Genomic DNA, 22,782 nt, shown 5'->3' with positions numbered 1-22,782 from the left:
GGCAATCGCGACGACTTGCATGCGACACAAATCGGGGGCGTGGCCGATGGAAAACTTGACTGATTCGGAGGATTTACAATTCAAATTGTGTCGCAAGGCAATACACTCAAAGAAGAAGGTGAACTCCGGCAGACCTCAGCGGAGAAGCGACAGATGCAGGAAAATGGACGCACGATCTTGAAGAATCGTGCCGGACCTCGGAGAACGCACCTCGGGGATCGTGACAGGAGCATGTAAGTAAATCTGCCCCAATAGGATAATAATATTTTATATTAGGGGGCAATCCAGGAAAACCCACCTGGTGGTAGAGAGAGCTTAGTTATCATGTTGGATACTGAAACTACCCTGAAATTTTAATAGATAGAGGCCCAGATTTATTAAAGTGTTCATGCCAGTTTTCTGTCTGTCTTTACACTAGAAAGAACGTACAAACTGCTTGTACATGTACTTATAAAGTGCCTGTTCCAGTTTTGTGTCCCAGCTGCACTGTGTCTGACAAGACAGAAAAAATGTGCACCTAAAGGGGCAGGTTAGTGTTAAGTTGGACCTTGCGCCACAATTGTTAATGCTATACAATTTTGCATAATTAACAAATTGTACCCTGCACATTTCCCTGGAAAACTGCACATAGTGAAGTTTGCAATGTTTTTGATAAATGTGGGCCATCTGGTTATCCTGACACTCTAGAGACAAAATTATTGACATCAATTTCTAAAGACTAGAGAACTACCAGGATAAAATATAATATAATATATAGTCAGAACAGCCACTAGGAAGTTTGGGACCCCTAACTGGTACATTTTGTGGGTCCCGCACAGAGTGATAATCCAGCTCTGTGTGCACAGTGATTTGGGGCCCCTTCTCCTCCTCGGTCCCCCTGAACATGGTCACACTAAACCCCCCCTGATGGTGGCCCTGACTATAGTTATTAATGTATGCATATTTTAAAGGGGTATTCCAGGAATCAGCAAAATTCATATACAAATGAGTCAGTAAAATATAAGCTAATATGAAATTAGTTGTTATTTAAAATGTTGCTCCCCTTAGCAGGAAAATGATGGTGACATAGACTGTAATGAAGAATTAAAATGCTACTGGCAATTTAATCAGTCCGTTAATTTCCTCCGCTTGGAGAAGACACAGGACAGAAGATGGCCGCTGGTCACATGTCCACATCACATGTCCTGCACCTGCCTGGGCAGGTCATGTGATCTTCAATATGTTTGGCTGTAGCTGGTTGGTTCCAGTGTTTTGTTGATGTGCAGTAATGGCTGTTACACATCATTACTATGGTAATGTAACAGGACAGTCTGTAACATCATCACTGGGGACAGAAAATAAGACAGAGGAGGAGTTACTGAGAACTAAAGCATCAAGGGACTTGAGGCGGCCATCTTGGTGATAATCCCGCCTACTTTAGAGAGGCCATAAAATTTTCTGAATCATAAAATCAAACTATTTAAGCTCCATTTTGTAACTATTTGAGTTTTGTAATATTCATTTATTTTTAGCATCATGGGTTTTTGTATCAGACGTTCATATTCCCGGAATACCCCTTTAAGGCTGACAAACAGTGTTATCCTCATGTACACACATACCTTACTATTGAATTATTGCTTTTGGCATCCAGTCCCATCACAGGAATTTTAACACCAAACAATCCAAAGAGCAACTAGTCCAGAGTACCAGGTGACAGGTGTAGCTTCAAGACTGTCAAGGTTCGTGCTTTGAGTTGCTTAAACGCATTTGTTTAGATCAGATGTTTTCATGTAAGAGCAAGTAATTTCTTCCCCTCCTTAAGTAAATTATAACCAAACACATTCTGTGTCCCTTGTGTTAAGACCAGTAATATTAATTAAGTAGGCAAGAAATATATACTACTTACTGCATAGCAGGGGTGTCAAACTCATTTTCACCAGGGGCTACATAAGCCTTGTGGATGCTAAATGTCATTTTATTACTGTATAAAGTTTTAACTCGAGATTCTGCAGTTACTTTATAGAGCAAAACCATTACAATAAGCCATTTGAGGAAAAACCACAAAACTGAACTTCTTGTTAAATAAGCAGAGACACTGGCATAGCCAGTATATGTTCCTACAGTAGCAAATACAAAGTGCCCAAACACACTAGCAAATAGTCACAGTGCCCCCACACATTAGCAAATAGTTACAGTGCCCACACACACTAGCAAATACACAGTGCCCACACACACTAGTAAATAATTACAGTGCCCACACACACTGGCAAGTAGTTACAGTCCCCACATACACTAGCAAATGCACAAAGTGCCCACACACTAGCAAATAGTCATAGTGCCCACACACACTAGCAAATAGTCACAATGTCCCCACACATTAGAAAATAGTCACAGTGCCCCCACACACTAGCAAATAGTCACAGTGCCCCACACAGTAGCAAATATTTTTATATTTTGATAGATAGGCATTTTGGGATGTGGCGATACCTAACTCTGCTGTGGCCGTGTGATTTAAGGGGGGCTCTTCAGTGGCCATATCATTAAAGAGGGCTCTGCTGTGGTGATTTCATTAAAGGTGGCATCTGTTGTGGACATTTCATTAAAGGGTAGCTCTGCTGTGGGAATTTCTTTACAGGGGTCTCTGCAGTAGACATTTCATTAAAGGGGGGCTGTACTGTGGGCATTTCTTAAAACTGGGCTCAGCTGTGGCGATGTCATTAAAGAGGGGCATCTCCTGTTGACATTTCATTAAAGGGGGCTTTGCAGTGGCCATTTGATTAAAGTTGGGCTCTTTAATGGCAATTTCATTAAAGGCTCTGCCATGAGCATTTCTTTAAAGGGGGACCCTGCAGTGGCCATTTCATTAAATGTCTGGTGTGGACATTTCATTAAAGGTGGGCTCTGCTGTGGGCATTTCTTTAAAGGAGGGCTATGCAGTGACCATTTTATTAAAGGGGGCTATGCAGTGGCCATTTCATTAAAGAGGGGCTCTGCTGTGGACATTTCTTTAAATGGGGCCCTGCAGTAGATATTTCATTAAAAGGGGACTTTACGGAGACATTTCATTGAAGGTGGGCTCTGCTGTGAAAATTTCTGTAAAGGGGGTTCTGTAGTGGCCATTTCATCAATGGGGGGCTCTACTGTAGAGATTTTATTAAAGGGGTCTCTGCTGTTAAGAGTTTTGTAAAGGGGGGCTCTGCTGTGGATATTTCTGTAAGGGGGATCTGTTATGGACATTTCTGTAATGGGGAACTCTACTGTGGACACTTCATTAATGGGGGTGCTCAGTATGGGCTGCAGTGGTGTCATTGGGCGGTGGAGATTAGGGTCCTAGTTGTGTGAACAGACCAAGGCTTATAGGACACTTAATCCACCACTTGATGTGCTATAAGTAGAACATGAGCCCACAATGTTAATATGGGTTATGTAGAAACACACAAGTTCTAGAAGTTCTCCTAAATGTTCTGAAACCTATTTACTAATCCATTGTATTACTGGACCTAGCTCAGAGGATCTTCTATTTCAGCATTTGGGAACATGGCAGGGCGTAGCCTCCGATAAGTTGTTGCTGTGCACACTCTCTTCCTCTCAGTTGTCACTGCAGAGTTGTGAAGAACGAACATCAGCTTCATCATTGCCATTACTTTTCTTTTATGTTTCTGTCAATCTGTCAGATGCTGCTGTGTTTTTTTGCTTACGGACATTCAACCTGGCTGGCAGTAAATGCAAATGAATAGCTGAATGTCGTTTACTCTAGGTGAAGGTTGTGCCCGGCATTTAAATTGATCAGGACTGCCACTTGGAAGTTCGAGGCCCCTCACTGGCAAATTTTGTGGGCCCACCACAGAATGATCCTCTACCCCTGTGTAAACAGTAAGTTCCCTGCACCTGGAAAGAGAGAAGGGTTTCCTTTGACTTGGGGACCCTTCTCCTTGGGGCCCCCTAAACACAGTCACACTAAACCTCCCCTGATGGTGCCCCTGGCCCTGGTTAGTCATGGTGATCTGTGAAAGCCATGGACTACACCGATGACCTGGATTTTTTTAATGGAATGGTTAACAAAGGATACTAAGTTGGGGCTTAGTGTAAGCCAGTAAAAAGACTGAGATAGAGCTGAAACTTCGCTACTTGCTATGGATTAAAAAGACCACCTTTTTCATCACTAACCTCAGCCTATTCTATTTATTCAGTTCTATTTATTTATGCCCTACACAGGGTTGGATCACAACTGGGTGTGGGTGTGAGGGGGAGTTAATTCCTGCTCCCTGAGGCTACTCACCTGAAAATCTCCGCTCCAATACATGCATGTCTGAGACCAGGAGTAAGTATTGTGTATAGCACTCAGCAGTATCGATGTCATAAAGATGGTAGGGGATGGAAGGGGCTCCCTCCTCCTGTTGACTGGTATGAGCCCCAAGGCTGGAGTCCTTGGTGCCCTCCCAGAATCAGGCCCTGGTCCTATGTTATATTTATTTATTTATTTATTTCTACCTACAACTTACCGTATATCTATTTATTTATCTATCTATCTATCAATTTATCTACTGCCTATTGTTATAGTTACATTTCCTCCTGTGTTCTTTACAGTAGTTCTGAAGTCCTGGCATAGCAGGTAGTTTAAAGAAGACTTAAAATGTATTGTCCATAATGAAGATAAATTATTGATCGCATGGGTTCTCACAATAGCAGAGTGCGGCTTCATGTGCCTGACAGTGGGAGTTTTCCTTCTTTCCCTTTGATTCACAACTGAATCTAAATATGACAGCTGCTCCTGCTCCTCATATCTCCGGCACAACATATTCATCAGGCTAGATAATGACAAGCTAGAAAGCTGCAGCCTCCATTTGTTTAGGTTAACCCTGTCAGACAAGTAGGATGTGGGAAGATTTGTAATGAAGACGGCTGTCAGCTGCTTCTTATATATGGCTCTGAGAACACAGGGATAAATGGGATTTGTCAAGTTTAGGGTACATTTATGTTTTTATTTAGTTGAGTCAACATGCCTAAATGATTTGGCAGAATAAAGTGGTAACTGAAGTAAAAGAAGTAGGAGAGAAAACGTTTCAGTCGTCTCTTAATGTGATAACCATTATTGGACCGATATCCAGACATTATGCTGTAGCATAGCTCCCAACTGTCCTGGATTTGGCAGAACAGTCCCGGTTTTTCACCTCTGTCCCACCATCACGGGCAGCTGGGATATTCCCACCAGGTCCTGGCTGGGGTTTTCCCGGCTTTGTGTACTTTGAAAGCCAGAACTAGTGGTACAGAATGGCTTTTACAGACATTGGACGTCAGACCGTAAAGTCTGTCTGCTCGGCCGGCTGACCCCCCCCTTCACGCCCCACTGGTGTGAAAGTGGCAATTAATCGCAAGTGCTAGCATTTGTGATTATTTCACTGTCGTAGCGCAGAGGTCCTGATAAATCTGCTCCAGCCCTATTACTCTCCTGGAGCGACGAGGGGTCCGACTGAGGTACCTGGGACCCCCACCAATCAGCAAGTTAGGCCCTATCCTGACTGTCTGACTGCATCCTACAAAAGAATAAAAGAATAAAAGATGAATTTTCATTCATGTTGAAACCTAGAAATATGCTAAAAACACCTCCAGGGGATGTATATATTACAGAAGGAGGTACTGATATTGGGATTGGAGGGTTAGTGTGATCACAGGTTCTCTTTAAGTATTTCCCCAGCCCCCCCCCCCCCCAGATCTTTTCCCAGTAATGAGAGAACCCTGGCTAGTTTCTGCTCTGCTGTATGTATTTAAAGGAAACCCCAACACATTTATCTAAATGATGCTCAGGATCTCTTCAACAGAGAGCAGTATATTTGGTCAGATGCCAAAGGTGCAATGCAGGGAGTACACTTGTGACAGGAATGGATGCAGTGTTGATCTCAAGCATCTCATGAGCCTCCGGGTCCACAGCATGTCCTCTCTAATAACGCACACACAGCCACTAATGCCATATGGAAAATCCAGACAACAGACATAACAGTGATAAATAAATGAGATGAACAGAGCTGATGTGGGCTGGAGGGAGAGCAGATGTACATCCTTGAAGGGAAAGGAGGGTCACCTTTCAGAATTTCAGGGGGGGGGCACATAGAAGAAGGTCCTGGCAAGTCCAAAACTTTTTGGATGTTCTCCACCACCAATTTAAAATAGCAGAATCCTTTGTGGCCCTGGTGGTCAATAAGAATGTTTTCCCTTTTGAGTTCCTGATGGATCATGCCTAGCTTATGCAGAGGTTGTATGCCACTGATCATTTCTGCTGTACATAGGATGGATGCAGTAGAATGGAGTGCACCTGGGTATTGACTATGAATTTAATAGCCACGGTGGTATTATAGTGATTACAGGTACACAGATCCAAAGCCTGTATTGTATCGTTTTTCCAGCTAAGAGAGAGGTTGTCACTGCACACACATGACATCATGGGGAGAGATAATATCCAACATGGCGGTCCTTAAAGGGATATTCTGGGATTATGAACCACTGGTACGAAAATAATAATGCTATACATAAATAAATTTTTAACTATATATACAACACCTCCGATAATAACTACCTATATAACCCCCCCCCCTCCCATAATAACTATAAAAAGTCCAAGGTAAAATAATAAAATTGTACTTCACCTTCCTCCATTCTCCCAATGCGCACCATCCTCGTCTTCTTTCCTCGCGGTTATCCTCGGAGGTGTACCAAGATGTCGCCACCATCTTAGTTAACCACTGATAGTCAAATGGCTTAAGTCGGGGCATGCCCCATGTCCACGAGTTATGGTCTGGTCAGCCCGGATCCAAAAACACAGTGGGCGAATCGAGCTGTCATGTGACCGCTCAAATCATCCATATTTGGTGGGGGCCCCTTTAAGGGCAAAGTAGTGGGGGCCTGGCGCCCCCCCCCCCCTATTAATTCGGCCCTGGGTTAGTTTCATGTGTGCACAAGACATTACTGTGCTTCTCTGTTACCACAGTAATGGTAACTTATAAACTACTACTAGGGGAGGTGTATCAGAAGTGTCTGAGAGCAAAACTGTTCTAGTAACAGTTGAGACAACCAATCAGAGTTTATCATCCAGTATCTGGGGGAGAGAGGGCGGTACCAGCACATCAGTTACATGGGGGTAGAACATAATGTGAGGGGGAGTTGGGGGGAGACATAATGGAGGTTTCTGAAAGTGGAATGCTGTATAGTTGTACCTGGGACCACTGCCTGGGAGGGCAACAGTTAACATATCTATTGTCTATAACCACTAACATGCTGTGTTGTATTGTAAAGGAAGCTGATTGGACAGTGCTGTCACTTCACTATAAGGGCAGTATAAAAAACCCCTTGTGGGCGGGAGCACATGGTCTTATGGTCAGAGTCAGGATATTCCAGAAGAGGAGAGTGCAGCACCTGTCCGTGCTGCAGAAGCCAGTGGGGCACACTACCAGGAAGCAGAGGTGTCTCAGGCCTACTGCCTGACACCTGTAGCCAGTCAGGAGGCTAGACCAGAGGACCACTGGACTCGGCTCCATCTACCAGCCCAGCCTGAAGTTATTACCAACTATCTCCTACCAGATTTCCAGCCTGCAGAACCTGCAGCTGATGTTAGGCCTTTGCCTGATGTTGAAGTTCCAATAAAGAACTGTGAGTTAATCTGCACAACGTACCTACGTGTGATCCCTGGATCCGGCTGCTTCACTATCACGGGCTTCTCATTCTCCATCACCCAGGGACCCCTATATACACCTCAGGGGTTGCCCCATTTCCACCAGCCTCTCCTCCACTTTTCTTGCACACACCACTTGTTGGAGATCTGCCAGGCTGTAGGCCCGTCCTCCGGTCCCAATGCCCAGAACAGTTAGCATAGAGTGCCCAAGGCCGCGTAATCCAGCCACCCGGTATTCTGAGACTCGGCTCTCTACAGCCACTGAAGAAAGGCCAGGAACCGGTGGGGGATGTAGCACAGTGATTTATTATATGATCTTGGTCAATTTTTTAAAATCCTGCAGCACCCCTTTAATTTTAGATTGTAGCTCATCAGACCACCTACACATTCATAGTGTGCAAACTATGTCTCAATTAAGAAAAACTAACCTTTGGACTTGTGAATAAATGTTTGCTTGTGACCTTTGTTTGTGAATATTGATTGAGCCATTACTAGCTATCGGGTCCTTGGCTTACACCACATTAAATCTTACATTCTATTGTAACTGCTGGGCAAGAGTGTGCTCTGCAGCTACTGGGGTCACTGAGAATTATCTAGATAATCAGTATTGGGTGCCAGAAACAAACCATGGACAGAGGTGGCTTTGTATTTGGATTGGATGAAGTTAGCATCTGTCCTGTGGATAGGGTCCTGTGTTCCCTGTATGATGGGAATGGCAGGTCACATAGACCCGTTGTCACTCTAGTTATCTTTAGGGCCCGAAGATCTTCACCTTTGAGAAGCCCTTTTTACACAACACCGAAGGTCACCATACAGTTCTCCAATGCATTACCCACAGCATTTTCATAGACATATCATTCCACATGGAACTGTAGGTATATGAAAGGAGAGCAGAGACCCCCATCTCTGGAAACCCTATTGTGACTGTGCATAAAGCCTTAGAGGATCCAATGATCTGAGCAGTCAGGTCCTCTTTAAATTTTATGTATAACCGTCAATGATCACAGAATTCTTTACTTCATCTACATACATATTGACAGGATGGCGCCTGGCGGGAGGCAGGGGCATAAATAAAACACAATACATCACAACTTAGATCAGAAACAAATTCCTTGGGGGATACATTTTAAGATGGATTTGCTTTATTAGTAATCTCATATGATTTTATAATTATATAGTATAATTCCAGGTCTTTTGTGCTGTTTTATGTGGACGTCTTATACCATTCGTTAATGGTTCCCCGGGAGTTAAGAACTGCAAGACAGTCTTATACATTAGGGCTGAGCTATTGCAATCTCAAATAGCTTTTGGTAACTGTTAAAAGTGAATAGACCACAATCTGGACAACTATCCCATTTACTGGAAGTGTAAACAGCTGTGTTAACATTTTAACAGCTGTTTACATTTCCATAAAGGAAGAAAAACATTTTCAAACCAACCCAACGCATGGTAACATGTAAAAACGCATGCATTTTAAAACGATGACGTCACGGGGAGCAACTATCTTCACCAAGATGGTGGCACCCATTGATTGCGGGTGTTTCAGGTAAGTGTTTGCAGCAAAGACGTACCAGCTATGGAGAGGGCTCATCCTTTGAGCCCTCTCCATTCACCTGCAGCCGAGGCGTGACATACTTTTACATCACATGTCGGTAAGATGTTAATTCATTTAAAATGCATCGCAAATCCCACGTGTGACTGCACCCTGACTGTTAAGACGGGGAACAAGTGCTAACCCTGTGCTTCCCACAACAACTGTCCCTGATTACTTATCGGCTCTGCACTAAACCACAGGAAGAAGCTGGATAAGTGTAGGGACCAAGATGGTGGTGAGGAACACAATCTTGAAGTAGAAGAATAGTCAAAGGTCAGCCAAAGGGTCAGATTCACAGCAGAATATATTAGAATATTACATGTAGAAGGCATTAATTTCTGTGATGTGTTTAAATACACATTGCAAACGCCAAATGTCACTGCACCGTTAGGTTAACCTGCAGTTGTTTGGCCATGAAAAACCCATGCCAATAAACTTCTGGTGGAGCACAGTTTTTGTTCTGATCTAAATAGCAAAGGAGCAGTATAATTGTTGCAACATTTAAGCACTATGTTATGCAGCACTCTGCAACCTCGCGTTGTAACCTTCTCTGTACTGTATGCTTTAGTACCGCTTCCAATTGATTATGAAAGAAGATATTCCATAAACTTCTGTAGCATCTTATTACAGTACCACAATGGAATTCTGTCAGATCTTTAGAATAACCTGTTCTATAAAGAGGGTTCAACAACTCTCAAATCAGCCCACATGTATAAACAGCATTGTATAGAACCCCCTCCTAAACTTTGTAGTCAATTTAGAGAAATGTATTTTATCTCTATCCAAATGAGGTGCACGGTTCGTTATCTCCCTTGCCATGTGATGTCACACAGGTGCATAGCTCGTTATATCCCTTGTCATGTGTTGTCACACAGGTGCATAGCTTGTTATTTCCCTGGCCATGTGAGGTCACACAGGTGCACGACTTGTTATATACCTGGTCATGTGATGTCACATAGGTGCACAGCTCGTTATATACCTGGCCATGTAATGTCACACAGGTGCAGGGCTCGTTATATACCTGGCCATGTAATGTCACACAAGTGCAGGGCTCGTTATATCCCTGGTTATGTGATGTCACAAAGCTGCACAACGCGTTATATCCCTGGTTATGTGATGTCACAGAGCTGCACAACGCGCTATATCCCTGGTCATGTGATGTCACATAGGTGCACGGCTCGTTACATCCCTGGCCATGTGATGTCACACAGGTGCACGGTTTGTTATATACCTGGCCATCTGATGTCACACAGGTGCTTGGCTCGTTACATCCCTGGACATTTGATGTCACGGAGGTGCACGGCTCCTTATATACCTGGCCATGTGATGTCACTCAAGTGTAAGGCTCATTATATACCTGGCCATGTGATGTCACACAGGTGCATGGCTCGTTATTACAAAAGGCTCTGTTTATTCTCTGTGATATAATGAGCCGTGCACCTGTGTGACATCACATGACCAGGGACTGATTTCTATTTAAAGGTAGCAAGCAATTACAGCAAGCAGAAATCTAGAAAGCTGAGGCTTTGATAAGATATTGTATATATTTTTATTATATTATTATAATTTATGACTAAAACTGAACAGTGTCTTTAATATCTGGGGAGGAAAACTTTAGTCCTTTTAGAGTAGTTGGCATAGGGACCTTCACAGACCTACGGTCCTGCGTTTTCATGCTGCATGATTATAGAGTTTTGCTTCCATCAGTGATTTTGCTGAGTTTTTGACTGAAAGGTCTCACTCTTTCCCTCACAGGTGGTTCATTATTTAGCACTGACATTTGCATAGCTATAGAAGAGAGTGCAGACTGTGATTTACCAGGGAAATCAGGCACTAAGTATGTAGGGAAGAGGGTCCGTCTATCCAGCAGTACAATGTAGCTCGTGATGTACTTTACATAATCCTATTGGCTGGAGAACTGTGGCTACATGGGGCTTCATTGCAGAAAGTGGCTCCACTGCACCAGAGACTACAAACCAGCTAAACTATCTAAAAAGTCCTGATTACATTCTTTATACAGCCATATGCTGTATTCTTATTTTCACTTTTTTATAGGGGTTGGCCATTTCTTTGCTTTTTTAAAAATTCTTTATTTATGATAACATTTTCAAGTGTAAGTAAGACATAACAGAGAAATTTACAAGAAAATAAAATAAATGTATAACAGTATTACGTGAACGTGCCGCCATTACGAGTAAATGAAGAAGCGAATGCTTGCACAGTTGGAAGTAAATCTCGCAAGGAAGAAAAGAGCCGCAGCAAGAGGCAGATTGTAGTCAACGATCTGCCTAATAGCCGATCGTAGGGTTGTCAGCGTTGGCCATGACCAGAAGATGTGGAGAAATGTGCCCTCATCCGTTCCACATTTCCAACAAGTCGGGTTGGCTTCCGGAAACATAGAATGGAGCCGTGATGGGACAAGGTACCATCTTGACAGCAGTTTGTAATAACCCTCTTGGAAGTGGGAACTGATAGATGACTTATGGGCTAGGGAGAAGATTCACTGCTCTGGCATGAATGTCACTTGACGGTTAAGTTCCCACTGAGAGATGAATCCAGGACGGGGTTGGTTCTCTGGAGTTTGTATGGCATTGTAAATAATGGAGAGGCCATGTCTTAGTGGTCCAGGATCTGAGCACAACGATTCGAAGGGGGTAGGTTGACCATTTCTTGTCATGTTACCCCGAGGCAGCAGGACTGACCCTTTGACTTCACAGCCGCCTCATTCCATCAGAAGGACAGGGACTTCCTGTGACAGCATGTGTCCTGCTGGCTTCAGGTAGATAAAGGGAGCCATGCAGTCATTATGGAAGACCTGAGCCTTGCTGCCCAAGGGATATGTGACCCAAAACTCCTGGTAATATTTAACAGTGAAGGGAAATGGGCCGTATGTCTCTCCAATCCTACGGGCTGCACACAGTGCAGAGGATGGGAGTCCCTGTTTTATATACACTCACCGGACACTTTATTAGGTACACCTGTCCAACTGCTCGTTAACACTTAATTTCTAATCAGCCAATCACATGGCGGCAACTCAGTGCATTTAGGCATGTAGACATGGTCAAGACAATCTCCTGCAGTTCAAACCGAGCATCAGTATGGGGAAGAAAAGTGATTTGAGTGCCTTTGAACGTGGCATGGTTGTTGTTGCCAGAAGGGCTGGTCTGAGTATTTCAGAAACTGCTGATCTACTGTGATTTTCACGCACAACCATCTCTAGGGTTTACAGAGAATGGTCCGAAAAAGAAAAAACATCCAGTGAGCGGCAGTTCTGTGGGAAGAAATGCCTTGTTGATGCCAGAGGTCAGAGGAGAATGGGCAGACTGGTTCGAGCTGATAGAAAGGCAACAGTGACTCAAATCACCACCCGTTACAACCAAGGTAGGCAGAAGAGCATCTCTGAACGCACAGTACGTCGAACTTTGAGGCAGATGGGCTACAGCAGCAGAAGACCACACCGGGTGCCACTCCTTTCAGCTAAAAACAGGAAACTGAGGCTACAATTTGCACAAGCTCTTTGAAATTGGACAGTAGAAGATTGGAAAAACGTTGCCTGGTCTGATGAGTCTCGATTTCTGCTGCGACATTCGGATGGTAGGGTCAGAATTTGGCGTCAACAACATGAAAGCATGGATCCATCCTGCCTCCATCAACGGATCAGGCTGGTGGTGGTGGTGTCATGGTGTGGGGAATATTTTCTTGGTACTCTTTAGGCCCCTTGGTACCAATTGAGCATCGTTGCAACGCCACAGCCTACCTGAGTATTGTTGCTGACCATGTCCATCCCTTTATGACCACAATGTACCCAACATCTAATGGCTACTTTCAGCAGGATAATGCGCCATGTCATAAAGCTGGAATCATCTCAGACTGGTTTCTTGAACATGACAATGAGTTTACTGTACTCAAATGGCCTCCACAGTCACCAGATCTCAATCCAATAGAGCATCTTTGGGATGTGGTGGAACGGGAGATTCGCATCATGGATGTGCAGCCAACAAATCTGCGGCAACTGTGTGATGCCATCATGTCAATATGGACCAAAATCTCTGAGGAATGCTTCCAGCACCTTGTTGAATCTATGCCACGAAGAATTGAGGCAGTTCTGAAGGCAAAAGGGGGTCCAACCCGTTACTAGCATGGTGTACCTAATAAAGTGGCCGGTGAGTGTATAATGCAAGGATGACCTGTCTGCCTCCATAACACATGTGCTTGCAAATTTATGAATTATTACATTGCCAGTGCGACTGTTCAGTGGCAGACCAGACGCCCTTGCTTTATATTTCTATATAGTGTAGGGACTTCCATCCTCTGTGCATTTTGTACAGTCCTTACAGACCTGTGGTTTAGGGTCCCAAGTCAACCTATTTGAAGTCTGTAGGAGGAGAGAAATAAAACAATAAATAAACTTTATCTTACGTAGATGTGAGTCCAATGAGGTCGTGGTGTCGAGGGATGAGATGAGTATTAAGGATTTTTTGTCCCCCGAATGCATAAAAATCATACAGGGTGGTTTGGGACACTAAGCCACCAGTCCATAAGAATCTGTGGCTGGTTTAGTGTCATAGCCAAAAGCCATGAAAGGTTTCCTTTAAGTGACATCTACCACCAGAAATACTGATGGTAGAATTCTATAATGTACTTACTCACTGAGATGTTTTCTGTTTGATACTGTTTTTATTAAATCTTGGGACATGCAGATTTAGCTAAAAAAGAGTTTTTATAAAATATGCTAATGAGTCGGAGGCGCTCAAGCTTACATCAACTGAGCACCTGCTGGCTCTGGGGGCTGATAATATATTCACGCCCCCGTTCTTCCCGCCTTCCGATCACTCAGATTGCCTGTGACGTCAGCCGGGTGTCTGGAAATCTTGCGCTTGAGCAGTCAGACTCCTTGCGTAGCCAAGAAGGTGGGACCCACCTGTGTTAGGAAAAATGAGAGGCTGAACATATTATTAGCCCTCACAGCCAGCAGGCGCTCAGGTGATGTAAGAGTGAGCACCTCCGGCTCATTAGCATATTTTATTAACTCTTTTTTTGCGAAATCGGCATGTCCCAAGATTTAGTAAAAAAAGTATTTGACAGAAAACATCTTGGTGAGTAAGTACATTATAGGACTCATCAGTATTTCTGTTGGTAAACGTTCTTTAAGCTGAAGTGGGGTTCAGACATATAGATTTCATTCATTACGGTATTCACCCTTCAGTTTAGGTATTTTTATAGGTGTTTTTATATTCTAATATTTAAGACCTTTTCGTATATAGTACTACTCATGTACTACAGACATGAGGTATGACATACATGAAGTAGGGGGGTTATGAACCCACAATGGCTCCCCAGACCACACCCCTTGTATTCCAACCATTAAATGGGGGCAATGGCGGAATTATCTACAGCCTGTATCTATGTATTATTTTTAGTCAGGTTAGGAAGCTGTTATATCAGACTTGCACTGCACCAGTTATAGTAAATGAGCAGTTCGACTTCCTACAGTTTGTCTAGTCTTCATGGTACATTAACAACCTCCTCGGGCAAAAATCAATAAAGGATTGTTTAATTATAATAAGTTCCTCAGCAATATATCTGAGACTACTAAAGCCAATGCTTTAATAGATTATTAAAGTTTTATCTTGTTGATGTAGAACCACAAGTATCAGGCTTCCTTTGGCTGTGCATCTTAGTCTAAGGCGGCATTCACACAACCTTAATTGTGACTGTGATCTGGTCGCATAAACTGCAGCTAGATCACGTAGGAAACAGAAGTCTACAATGCCCAGTATGGCACCGCACCATGACGGAGCCGGGCGACTGCAACTCAGGCAAACCGTGGGAAATGTCCTGTCTTTTGCATGCATGATTGCTTCCCTTTCAATGGATCCGGTACAGGTGAGAATATGACAGCATGAAGAACATTTAGCTTGCAATGTATGTACAGAAATCTATAGGATCTGAAAAATATTGCAGACCAGACTCCCTAAAATAGTAAAGACCTTCAACCAAAAAATATAGGCCACTCCATAAACGAATACAGTTTGAGAGGAGAGCCCCACATAGGTCATATAACTTTGGAATAAAGACCCCCAGGAATCAATACAGACCCCAGACCACTTGGACAGGTCTTTCTTGCACACCATGTACAGTATGCATGCACATCTGCCAATGGTAACAAGTAATTTGAATATCTAGAGAGTGATGACCGTGGACATGAGGGGTCAAAGCAAAGTGGCTTGTTGTGACCCACTGGTTAAGATTTGACAATGGTTTAATATTTCCATAATGATGAGAATGATGTATGATGCAACAGTCCCTCCATGTGCCAAGATTTATTACCAGTCTGCATTTCTGGATTGATAACATCTGTCCCGCATAACCATCTGTTGGAATTACATTTTGAAAGATACTTTGTTTTGTTCTTTGAACATGATCATTTGTATTATCAAAGAGGTTGTGCTATGATCACATATTTCCGAAAAATTTCTCTGTGACAGCATGCAAAACATAATCATTTGTCAATTAGAAACTTTAGTGCTTATGAGTTTCTAATGCAGCTAGACTCTTCTCATGCCTGAAGGCCTCCACAAATAGTAGGGATTATCTTCCTGATCTTGTAAAAGAGGATCCAAGCGACTGAGCTACTGAGCATGTGTGACCACTAGTACAGCACACATTAGGTGCATGTGAGATCTGATAGTTAGGTCTTTTTTTCTACTTTTTAGCTTTTTTGCTACTTTTTTTGCTGTTTTACAAAGTTTGTCATGATGGGTTTTTTTTCACTTGAGTGCAATCACAGTGAAAAGTTGCCAATTTTTGAGGAATCACTGTTAAAAGTTGCTATTTTTGCGCAAATAAACTCCAGTCCAAAGCAGTCATAGGCTTCAACATTTGAGACTTTTGTGCAACTTTTCAGACAATAGTTTAAAAGAAAAACAGACTCACATGCCTCATCTATCAACCACTAAGATAAATCAGGCAAACTCAAAACCTAAAAATAAATCCCCAAAACTAGACATGCATTTCCAGAACTATAATAAATGTCCCCTGCGGTGCTTGTTCACGATTGCACCCATTTTCTGCATTGCCTCTGTTCTATAGGGAATGCCAACCTTTGTGAAAAAGGGGGGTTCTATTTGGTTCTTGGCATAGAAAATGAAGAGGTGCAGTAGTGCTTGAAGCCACTGCCCTGATGCACCAAAAAGCTGGTGCAGAAAAAATTTTGAGTAAAATATTTGTTATTATTGGCATACATCCCAACCATCCCATATGGAGCAGGACTGTCCCAGACTCTCCGCCTGTCCCTTCACCTGGCTTGGACGAAGATATCATAATTTTGTAATGTTTTTTCAGCAAAACCACTTGGTTCAGGGGTTAAACAAGATATATTTATTGCAAGGTATCTATTAAGCTCGGGGAGGGGGGACATATAATGTATCACGTGTTCATGTTTCATGTAATTTTCTATATGTTCAAATTTGTAGCAATTTAATGAAACATCAAAAGCAAAGAGCCCAATAAACATTGAAATATACATTCACTATTCAGCTACATTTTTTCAGGAATTTGTAAATATTTTTGAAACTTCTAATATTTCCTAAATATTTCCTATATTACATCAGAAATCCGTGGGTTTTGTTTTTCTGTGTAGTGACAGGAGATCTTGCTTGGTGCCTCTGCAGGCAATGACAGGTGCATGGCATAGAGTGACTGTAGCGAGGAAAGGGTTACTATCCTAGTAAAGCTCCGGCATAGACCTTTAAGAAGTGCAGCCCCTCCTTCCCTGGAGAAGCAGAGGCTTTAGTGCCGGTGCTATTGGTCGGAGCCCCTGTCACTCAGGACAGGGAGTGCTGCTTCCTCTTTGAAAATGTTGCAAGTTTGCAAGAGATCAAGATCCTGGGATTGTGAGATCGTCTGGTGCCCGGAGCTGGCTGCTGATCTGTGGGCATAGACTGGGCATAGCACAGGAGATATGGGATCCCTGCAGCTGTCTAGTGCCCTGTAAAGTTGCCAGCCCTGGCAGGAGAAGGGGGCTCTGCTGCATGTGACTGCTGTGGATTTAGGGGAGCTGGCACAAGCTTGGCACCTGCTGGCACTCTGCGGATGTTATACAAGCATCAGGATGCTATGGGACCTGCTGCTGGTGACTTGAACAAGAGCCATATATATTGCTAGAAGAAGGAAAGGGCTATTGCCTTGCATTGGGTGCCCATGCCAGAGTAAATCTATCAGGACCTCTGGTATTGGATCATGGGCACTGGAGTGTGCAGCAGGAGGCAGAAGAGTCTCCTCCACACGGGCTTCTGTCTGCTGGCACTGGTGGGGCTGGGCAGTGGGGTCTACTTATACAACTACATGCTGAATAAAAGCAGGGCATCAGAGGCTCAGGCTGTGAAATCCAGGCAGCAGCAAGAAACCCTGTCTGCCCAGCTGCAAGGTAAGCACTGCTGGGCATCCACTCACTGGCAGGGGAGGGTGGGGGTGATGGGCCGCCAGAGCTCTTAATTTAATTATCCAGCAATCTACATCCCATGCTGGGAGAGGAGATAAACTATGCAGCCATATGCCACCCCCCTTCCTTCTCTCCCTCCTGCCAGGGAACTGGAGTTTCAAAGTTCCCAGGAAGGGGTGAGAGTTCCTAGGAGTGGTCTGGCAGACAGGAGACTTGGCATGTTCTTATTTTACACATGCATTTGTTTATAGCGCTGGACTTCTTACAGGGTGGCAAAGGGAAGCTGAACACTGCAAATGCCAAGAAGAGTTTATTCAAGGCAAATCTTTGACAAATAGGGATTGTAGTCATGTGTGTGTATATATATATATATATATATATATATATATATATATATATATATATATTTTAGTGGTCTCTGGAAAGATAATTATTTGGAACATTATTATGCAAAATAATTTTCATAAACTAATATAGAGCCATTTAAACCATCATCACCAGGTCCCCTTTAAATGTAATCACTTCTTGTGTGGAAATGTAGGGTTATGTGCATTTTGAGTATAAAGCTGTATTTGTGGGCTGGGGGCTAGTGTTGTTCAAGGAAACCTTCTATATAGTGTCCAAATCCCCTTATAAGGCTTACAGTCAAGGTATGTATGGGGGGACCATCCATTTAAGAATGGACCTTTAATGTTTATCGCATTAATGCTTTGGAAAAGTTCTGAGTATTTGGGGTAACTTGGATACATGTTACATATTTTGAAAACTTGTATCCAGGAGATTGTAGACTTCTTGGTTTTGAAACTTTGTTATGGGCTTTAGTATCAAAGGGAACCTGTCAGCAGGGATTGGCCTAATAAACCACTACCAGTATGTCATCACGCAGCTGAACAGCTTCTAGATCATGTCTATTTCATGGCCCAGGGAGGTGGCATCTTTGAAGTGACATGTAATTTGGTTGTATAAAGTCAAGGAGGCAGAGAGTCTAACACTGAAGTCAAGCTCTCCTCACTTAAAAATGCCAACTTTGCTGCATTTAACGGTCCTGCACCCAGACACATCACTAACCAGATCTCCTTCATTTTGAGGTGACATGAGGAGAGCTTTACTTCAATGCTGAGCTCTCCGCCTCCATGACTTCAAACAACCAATTTACATCTCACTTCAAAGTTGATTTTCTAAATGATGTCCCCACACTGAGCCATGAAAGAAACATGATCTGGAAAGTGTTAATCTGCTTCACAACATACTGGTAATGGTTAATTAGGTCAATTTGTGATGACAGGTTCCCTTTAATTCTTTCCGTGTAGTTCTCTGTCCTTCAGTCCTCCATATTTGACAAATATTATCCACATAGAAGAGAACAAAGTAGGATAATGTATGGCAGATGTGTCTTGAATGTTGACATATTCTGGTTTTGGTAGTTTCAATTTCAGACTGGGCCAGAGTCAGCAGAGCCATTTCATTTCACCCGATTGTGATGTGGATACTGATGTGGAGGATTTTAGTTTGGGAAGTACGGCCAATAAAAATGTGGGTTTTTCAATTGTGGAAGAGGATGTAATACGTGAACTAAACAAACTAAAGGTTAGGAAGTCGTCAGGGCCGGATTGCATAAGTGCGAAAATCCTCCGAAGCTGCTCTTGGGAATTGGGTCCCGTTTTTTGTGAACTGTTTAACCGTAGTATTTCAACTGTTGTGGTTCCAACGTTATGGAAGACGTCATGTATTATTCCGGTTCAAAAGGTGAGGGCTCCAAAAGAACCAAATGACTACCGTCCGATAGCGTTAACACCGATAATTATGAAGGTGTTTGAACGTTTTGTACTGCGATATCTTGCTGAAGTAGTTGGACCATATCTTGACCCTCTACAATTCGCATACCAACCACATCTGGGTGTGGAGGATGCGATTCTGTACCTGCTCCACAGGGTATACATGCATCTGGATGAGCTGGGGTCTGAGATTAGGATAATGTTCTTCGACTTTGGGAGTGCTTTTAATAGGATTATCCCGAAACTTCTATGTAAGAAATTGGGTAAAATGGGGGTTGGTCCTGGCTTAGTTCAGTGGATCTTTAATTATCTGACATTAAGACCGCAGAAGGTGAAAATTGGAAACACGGTGTCGGATGTGGTTGTGAGTAACATTGGAGCCCCACAGGGGACGGTTCTTGCCCCGTTTTTATTTACCATCTACACTGCAGATTTTCAAAAAAATAGAAGCCAGTGTTTCCTGCAGAAGTACTCCGATGACACTGCTATAATAGGGTGTATAAAGGAGGGTGATATGTCTGAGTATTGGTCTACTATCGACTTGTTCTCGGAGTGGTGCGAAACAAATGGCCTAGAACTGAACCTATCGAAGACCAAGGAGATGGTAATTAGTTTCCGAAAAGAACGGGATACTGATGGTGAGCCTACAAAGATTAGGGGTGTCGCAGTGGAACGTGTCACAGACTATAAGTATCTGGGCGTCTATCTGGATGATAAGTTGTTGTGGCATATTAATTCAGAGAAATTGTATAAAAAGGCGTCTGGGAGACTGTACTTTTTGAGATCGCTTAGGTCTTTTGATGTGGACCGTAGGATGTTGTTGTCCTTTTACCAGTCTGTAATTGGAAGTGTTTTATTCTATGCGGTGGTATGTTGGGGAAACAATGTTCGCACCACGGACCTAAACAAGTTTAAGAAACTGGTTAGGAAGGTGAACTCAATTGTTGGAACTCAGACAGAGGATTGGGAGTCAGTCTTGTGTGCACGTATGCTCTCCAAATTTAAGTCCATTTTAGGGAACGAGAAAAACCCATTACATAATATACTGATGGGCCAGCGTAGTTCCTTTAGTGAACGGTTTCTGCATATTAAATGTAGAACGAATCGTTTTAAAAACTCTTTTATACCTAGGGCAATTGTATTAGTTAATTTGGGCAAGTAATTATATTCTTAACTTCGGTGCTTTTCCCTTTTTTACTGTTTTTTAAGAAGTTTCTTATTACTTGTTTGTATATGTGTGTTAGTACATGTATGTTAGTATCTTACCTGTATGTATATGTATAATTATGATCATGAATGGAGGTGTTGTTGCTGTCGTTGTGACGAGATCAATTTCCCCTATGGGGACAATAAAGCATTCTATTCTATTCTATTCTATTATTATTATTATTATTATTATTATTATTCTTCGGTAGAGGATTTGAATGTTTTTTTTCGAACCTTTTATTAAAAATTAGCTATTATTAGGATCCATTAATATTTGAGTTCCATCTCTGCATACTTGCTGAAAACCTTGGGCAATTGCTGTGGCGTTCACAAACACTGCATTACATTTGCTGTTTAAAGGGTTTTTACCCACAAAGGAAAGTTAGGCCCTATCCCACGGGCCTAACTTGCTGATCAGTGGGGTCTCAGCAAATAATCAGTGGGGGCTTGGCAATTTCCATCAGCTCCATAGAGATCAATGGAGCAGAACAGTCATGCACAGCTGTCTTCTCCATTCGTCTGACGGAGTGACGAGGGGGTCAAGACTCCCAGTGGATAGGGCCTAATTTTCCTTTGTGGGAAAACCCCTTTAAGGAAGCTTTAGTAATTTCTAGAAAATAGGACAGCGCTACACATTATTCCAGTATTATCCACTATGTAATAGATGGCGCTGTGTCTGGTAAAGAAAAGCCTGAAACGCTCACATGAGATTCCTTACTGGCATGAGTTTCTGGAAGCCTGATTTCACACATATATATTCTACAGATGTGTCATAAATATGGAAGTTGTGAAAAAAAACTCTTTTCATGATGAATTATGGCTTTGATGAACTGTGGGAGTCATAGACAGGCAGGATTATATGACATCTATACCACTTCACACAGACACTACTCTGTATGCTGCAAGCCTGCCTCTCCCTGGTCTAATATGGAGCTTAATGCATGAGTGTATTGACACTTTTTTTGACCATAGTTTCACTTTTAATGAAGTTGCCATAAACCACACACCCTGCTGCTTCCAGAAGGGTGTGCCTGTAATATAACCACCCCCAGGGAAGGTTTCAAAAAGAAGTAGCTACAACATCTGATAAAATACAAAAATATTTCAACTACGCGCTACCATCTAATTTGGACATAGAAGACTTTCCCTTGAAAGGCATGTAATGCTCCTTTGCTTGCTGAATGTCTAGGACTATGTTGTGACCACATCATGTGGCAGCGGCAGACAATCAGTGGCCTCACCGGTCATGTGCAATAGATGGTTATCTGTCTGCAGCACAGTATTTGCACTTCGTTTTCAACAAACTTTCCATACATGAATAGCACAAGTGAACGCAAGAAACTATATCATATTAAAGGGCATCTACCTCAAGGATAAAGGACTGTATCAATTCTTAAGAAATTTACTAATCATAAGCAGATTAGGAAAGTAAAATGGACAGTGAAGCTCTTTAAAGGACATTACCACAAGGATAAAGGACTGTATGCAAATGAGCCAGAGGAGCTCCGGGCTCCATTGGTGTTATTGGAGCCTGGAGCCCCTCAGGCTCATTTGCATACAGTCTTTCATCAGGTTCCACAGATAACCACAGTAACGGTGACTGGGTCTATGAGTAAGTCTCCTTGGTTTATCATTATGGAGTTTGATGGTAGATTTCCTTCAAGCAGAAGTGAGAGGAATTAGTGAATTGCAGTAAATGGGTCTCTTCCCCATAGCTGAGAGTAACCTACAAAATACAGATCAAGACTGTAGAGATGACAACTCTTAGACTAGAATGACCAGAAATGGTGTTGCCGGAAATCCTCCTGGAAATGTGAGGAAAAAAATACAACTAACTTTTTATTATTTATCCATAAAGAACAGAAACATTGTATCGAGCATTTGGATACAAGATATTGTTTTGACAGTACAATGTAACAAAAGAAAGCGCATATCGGGTTGCTATGGGTAAAGTGTTTGTTGGAATTTCTTCATGAAAATATGCAGAGAATCTGCGGGAAAGACGTTTATTCAGAGGATTTATTGACTTGAATTCATGGCTCATTAATTGTTATAGATGGGAGTCATCAACATAATTTAATAGATCGATGGAACAGCTTGAGGAAATAGGATTTCTCTCAAG

At 42.7% G+C, this 22,782-nt stretch overlaps 1 protein-coding gene across 1 annotated transcript in view; it reads left to right on the top strand.

Moving 5' to 3' along the window:
- The first annotated feature begins 17,048 nt into the window (after positions 1-17,048).
- The window catches only part of LOC140135062 (uncharacterized), a 75,418-nt gene continuing 69,684 nt past the window's right edge, over positions 17,049-22,782 (top strand). Inside the window, exon 1 of the mRNA XM_072156060.1 lies at positions 17,049-17,664. Coding sequence (XP_072012161.1) covers positions 17,478-17,664 — 187 coding nt within the window. The 5' untranslated portion in view covers positions 17,049-17,477. The remainder of the gene's footprint in view (positions 17,665-22,782) is intronic.

The sequence above is a fragment of the Engystomops pustulosus genome, chromosome 6 (assembly GCF_040894005.1).
Source record: "Engystomops pustulosus chromosome 6, aEngPut4.maternal, whole genome shotgun sequence".
Classification (NCBI taxonomy): Eukaryota; Metazoa; Chordata; class Amphibia; order Anura; family Leptodactylidae; genus Engystomops; species Engystomops pustulosus.
Note: the sequence above shows the minus strand (reverse complement) of the source record. Positions and strands in the feature narration are given on the sequence as shown.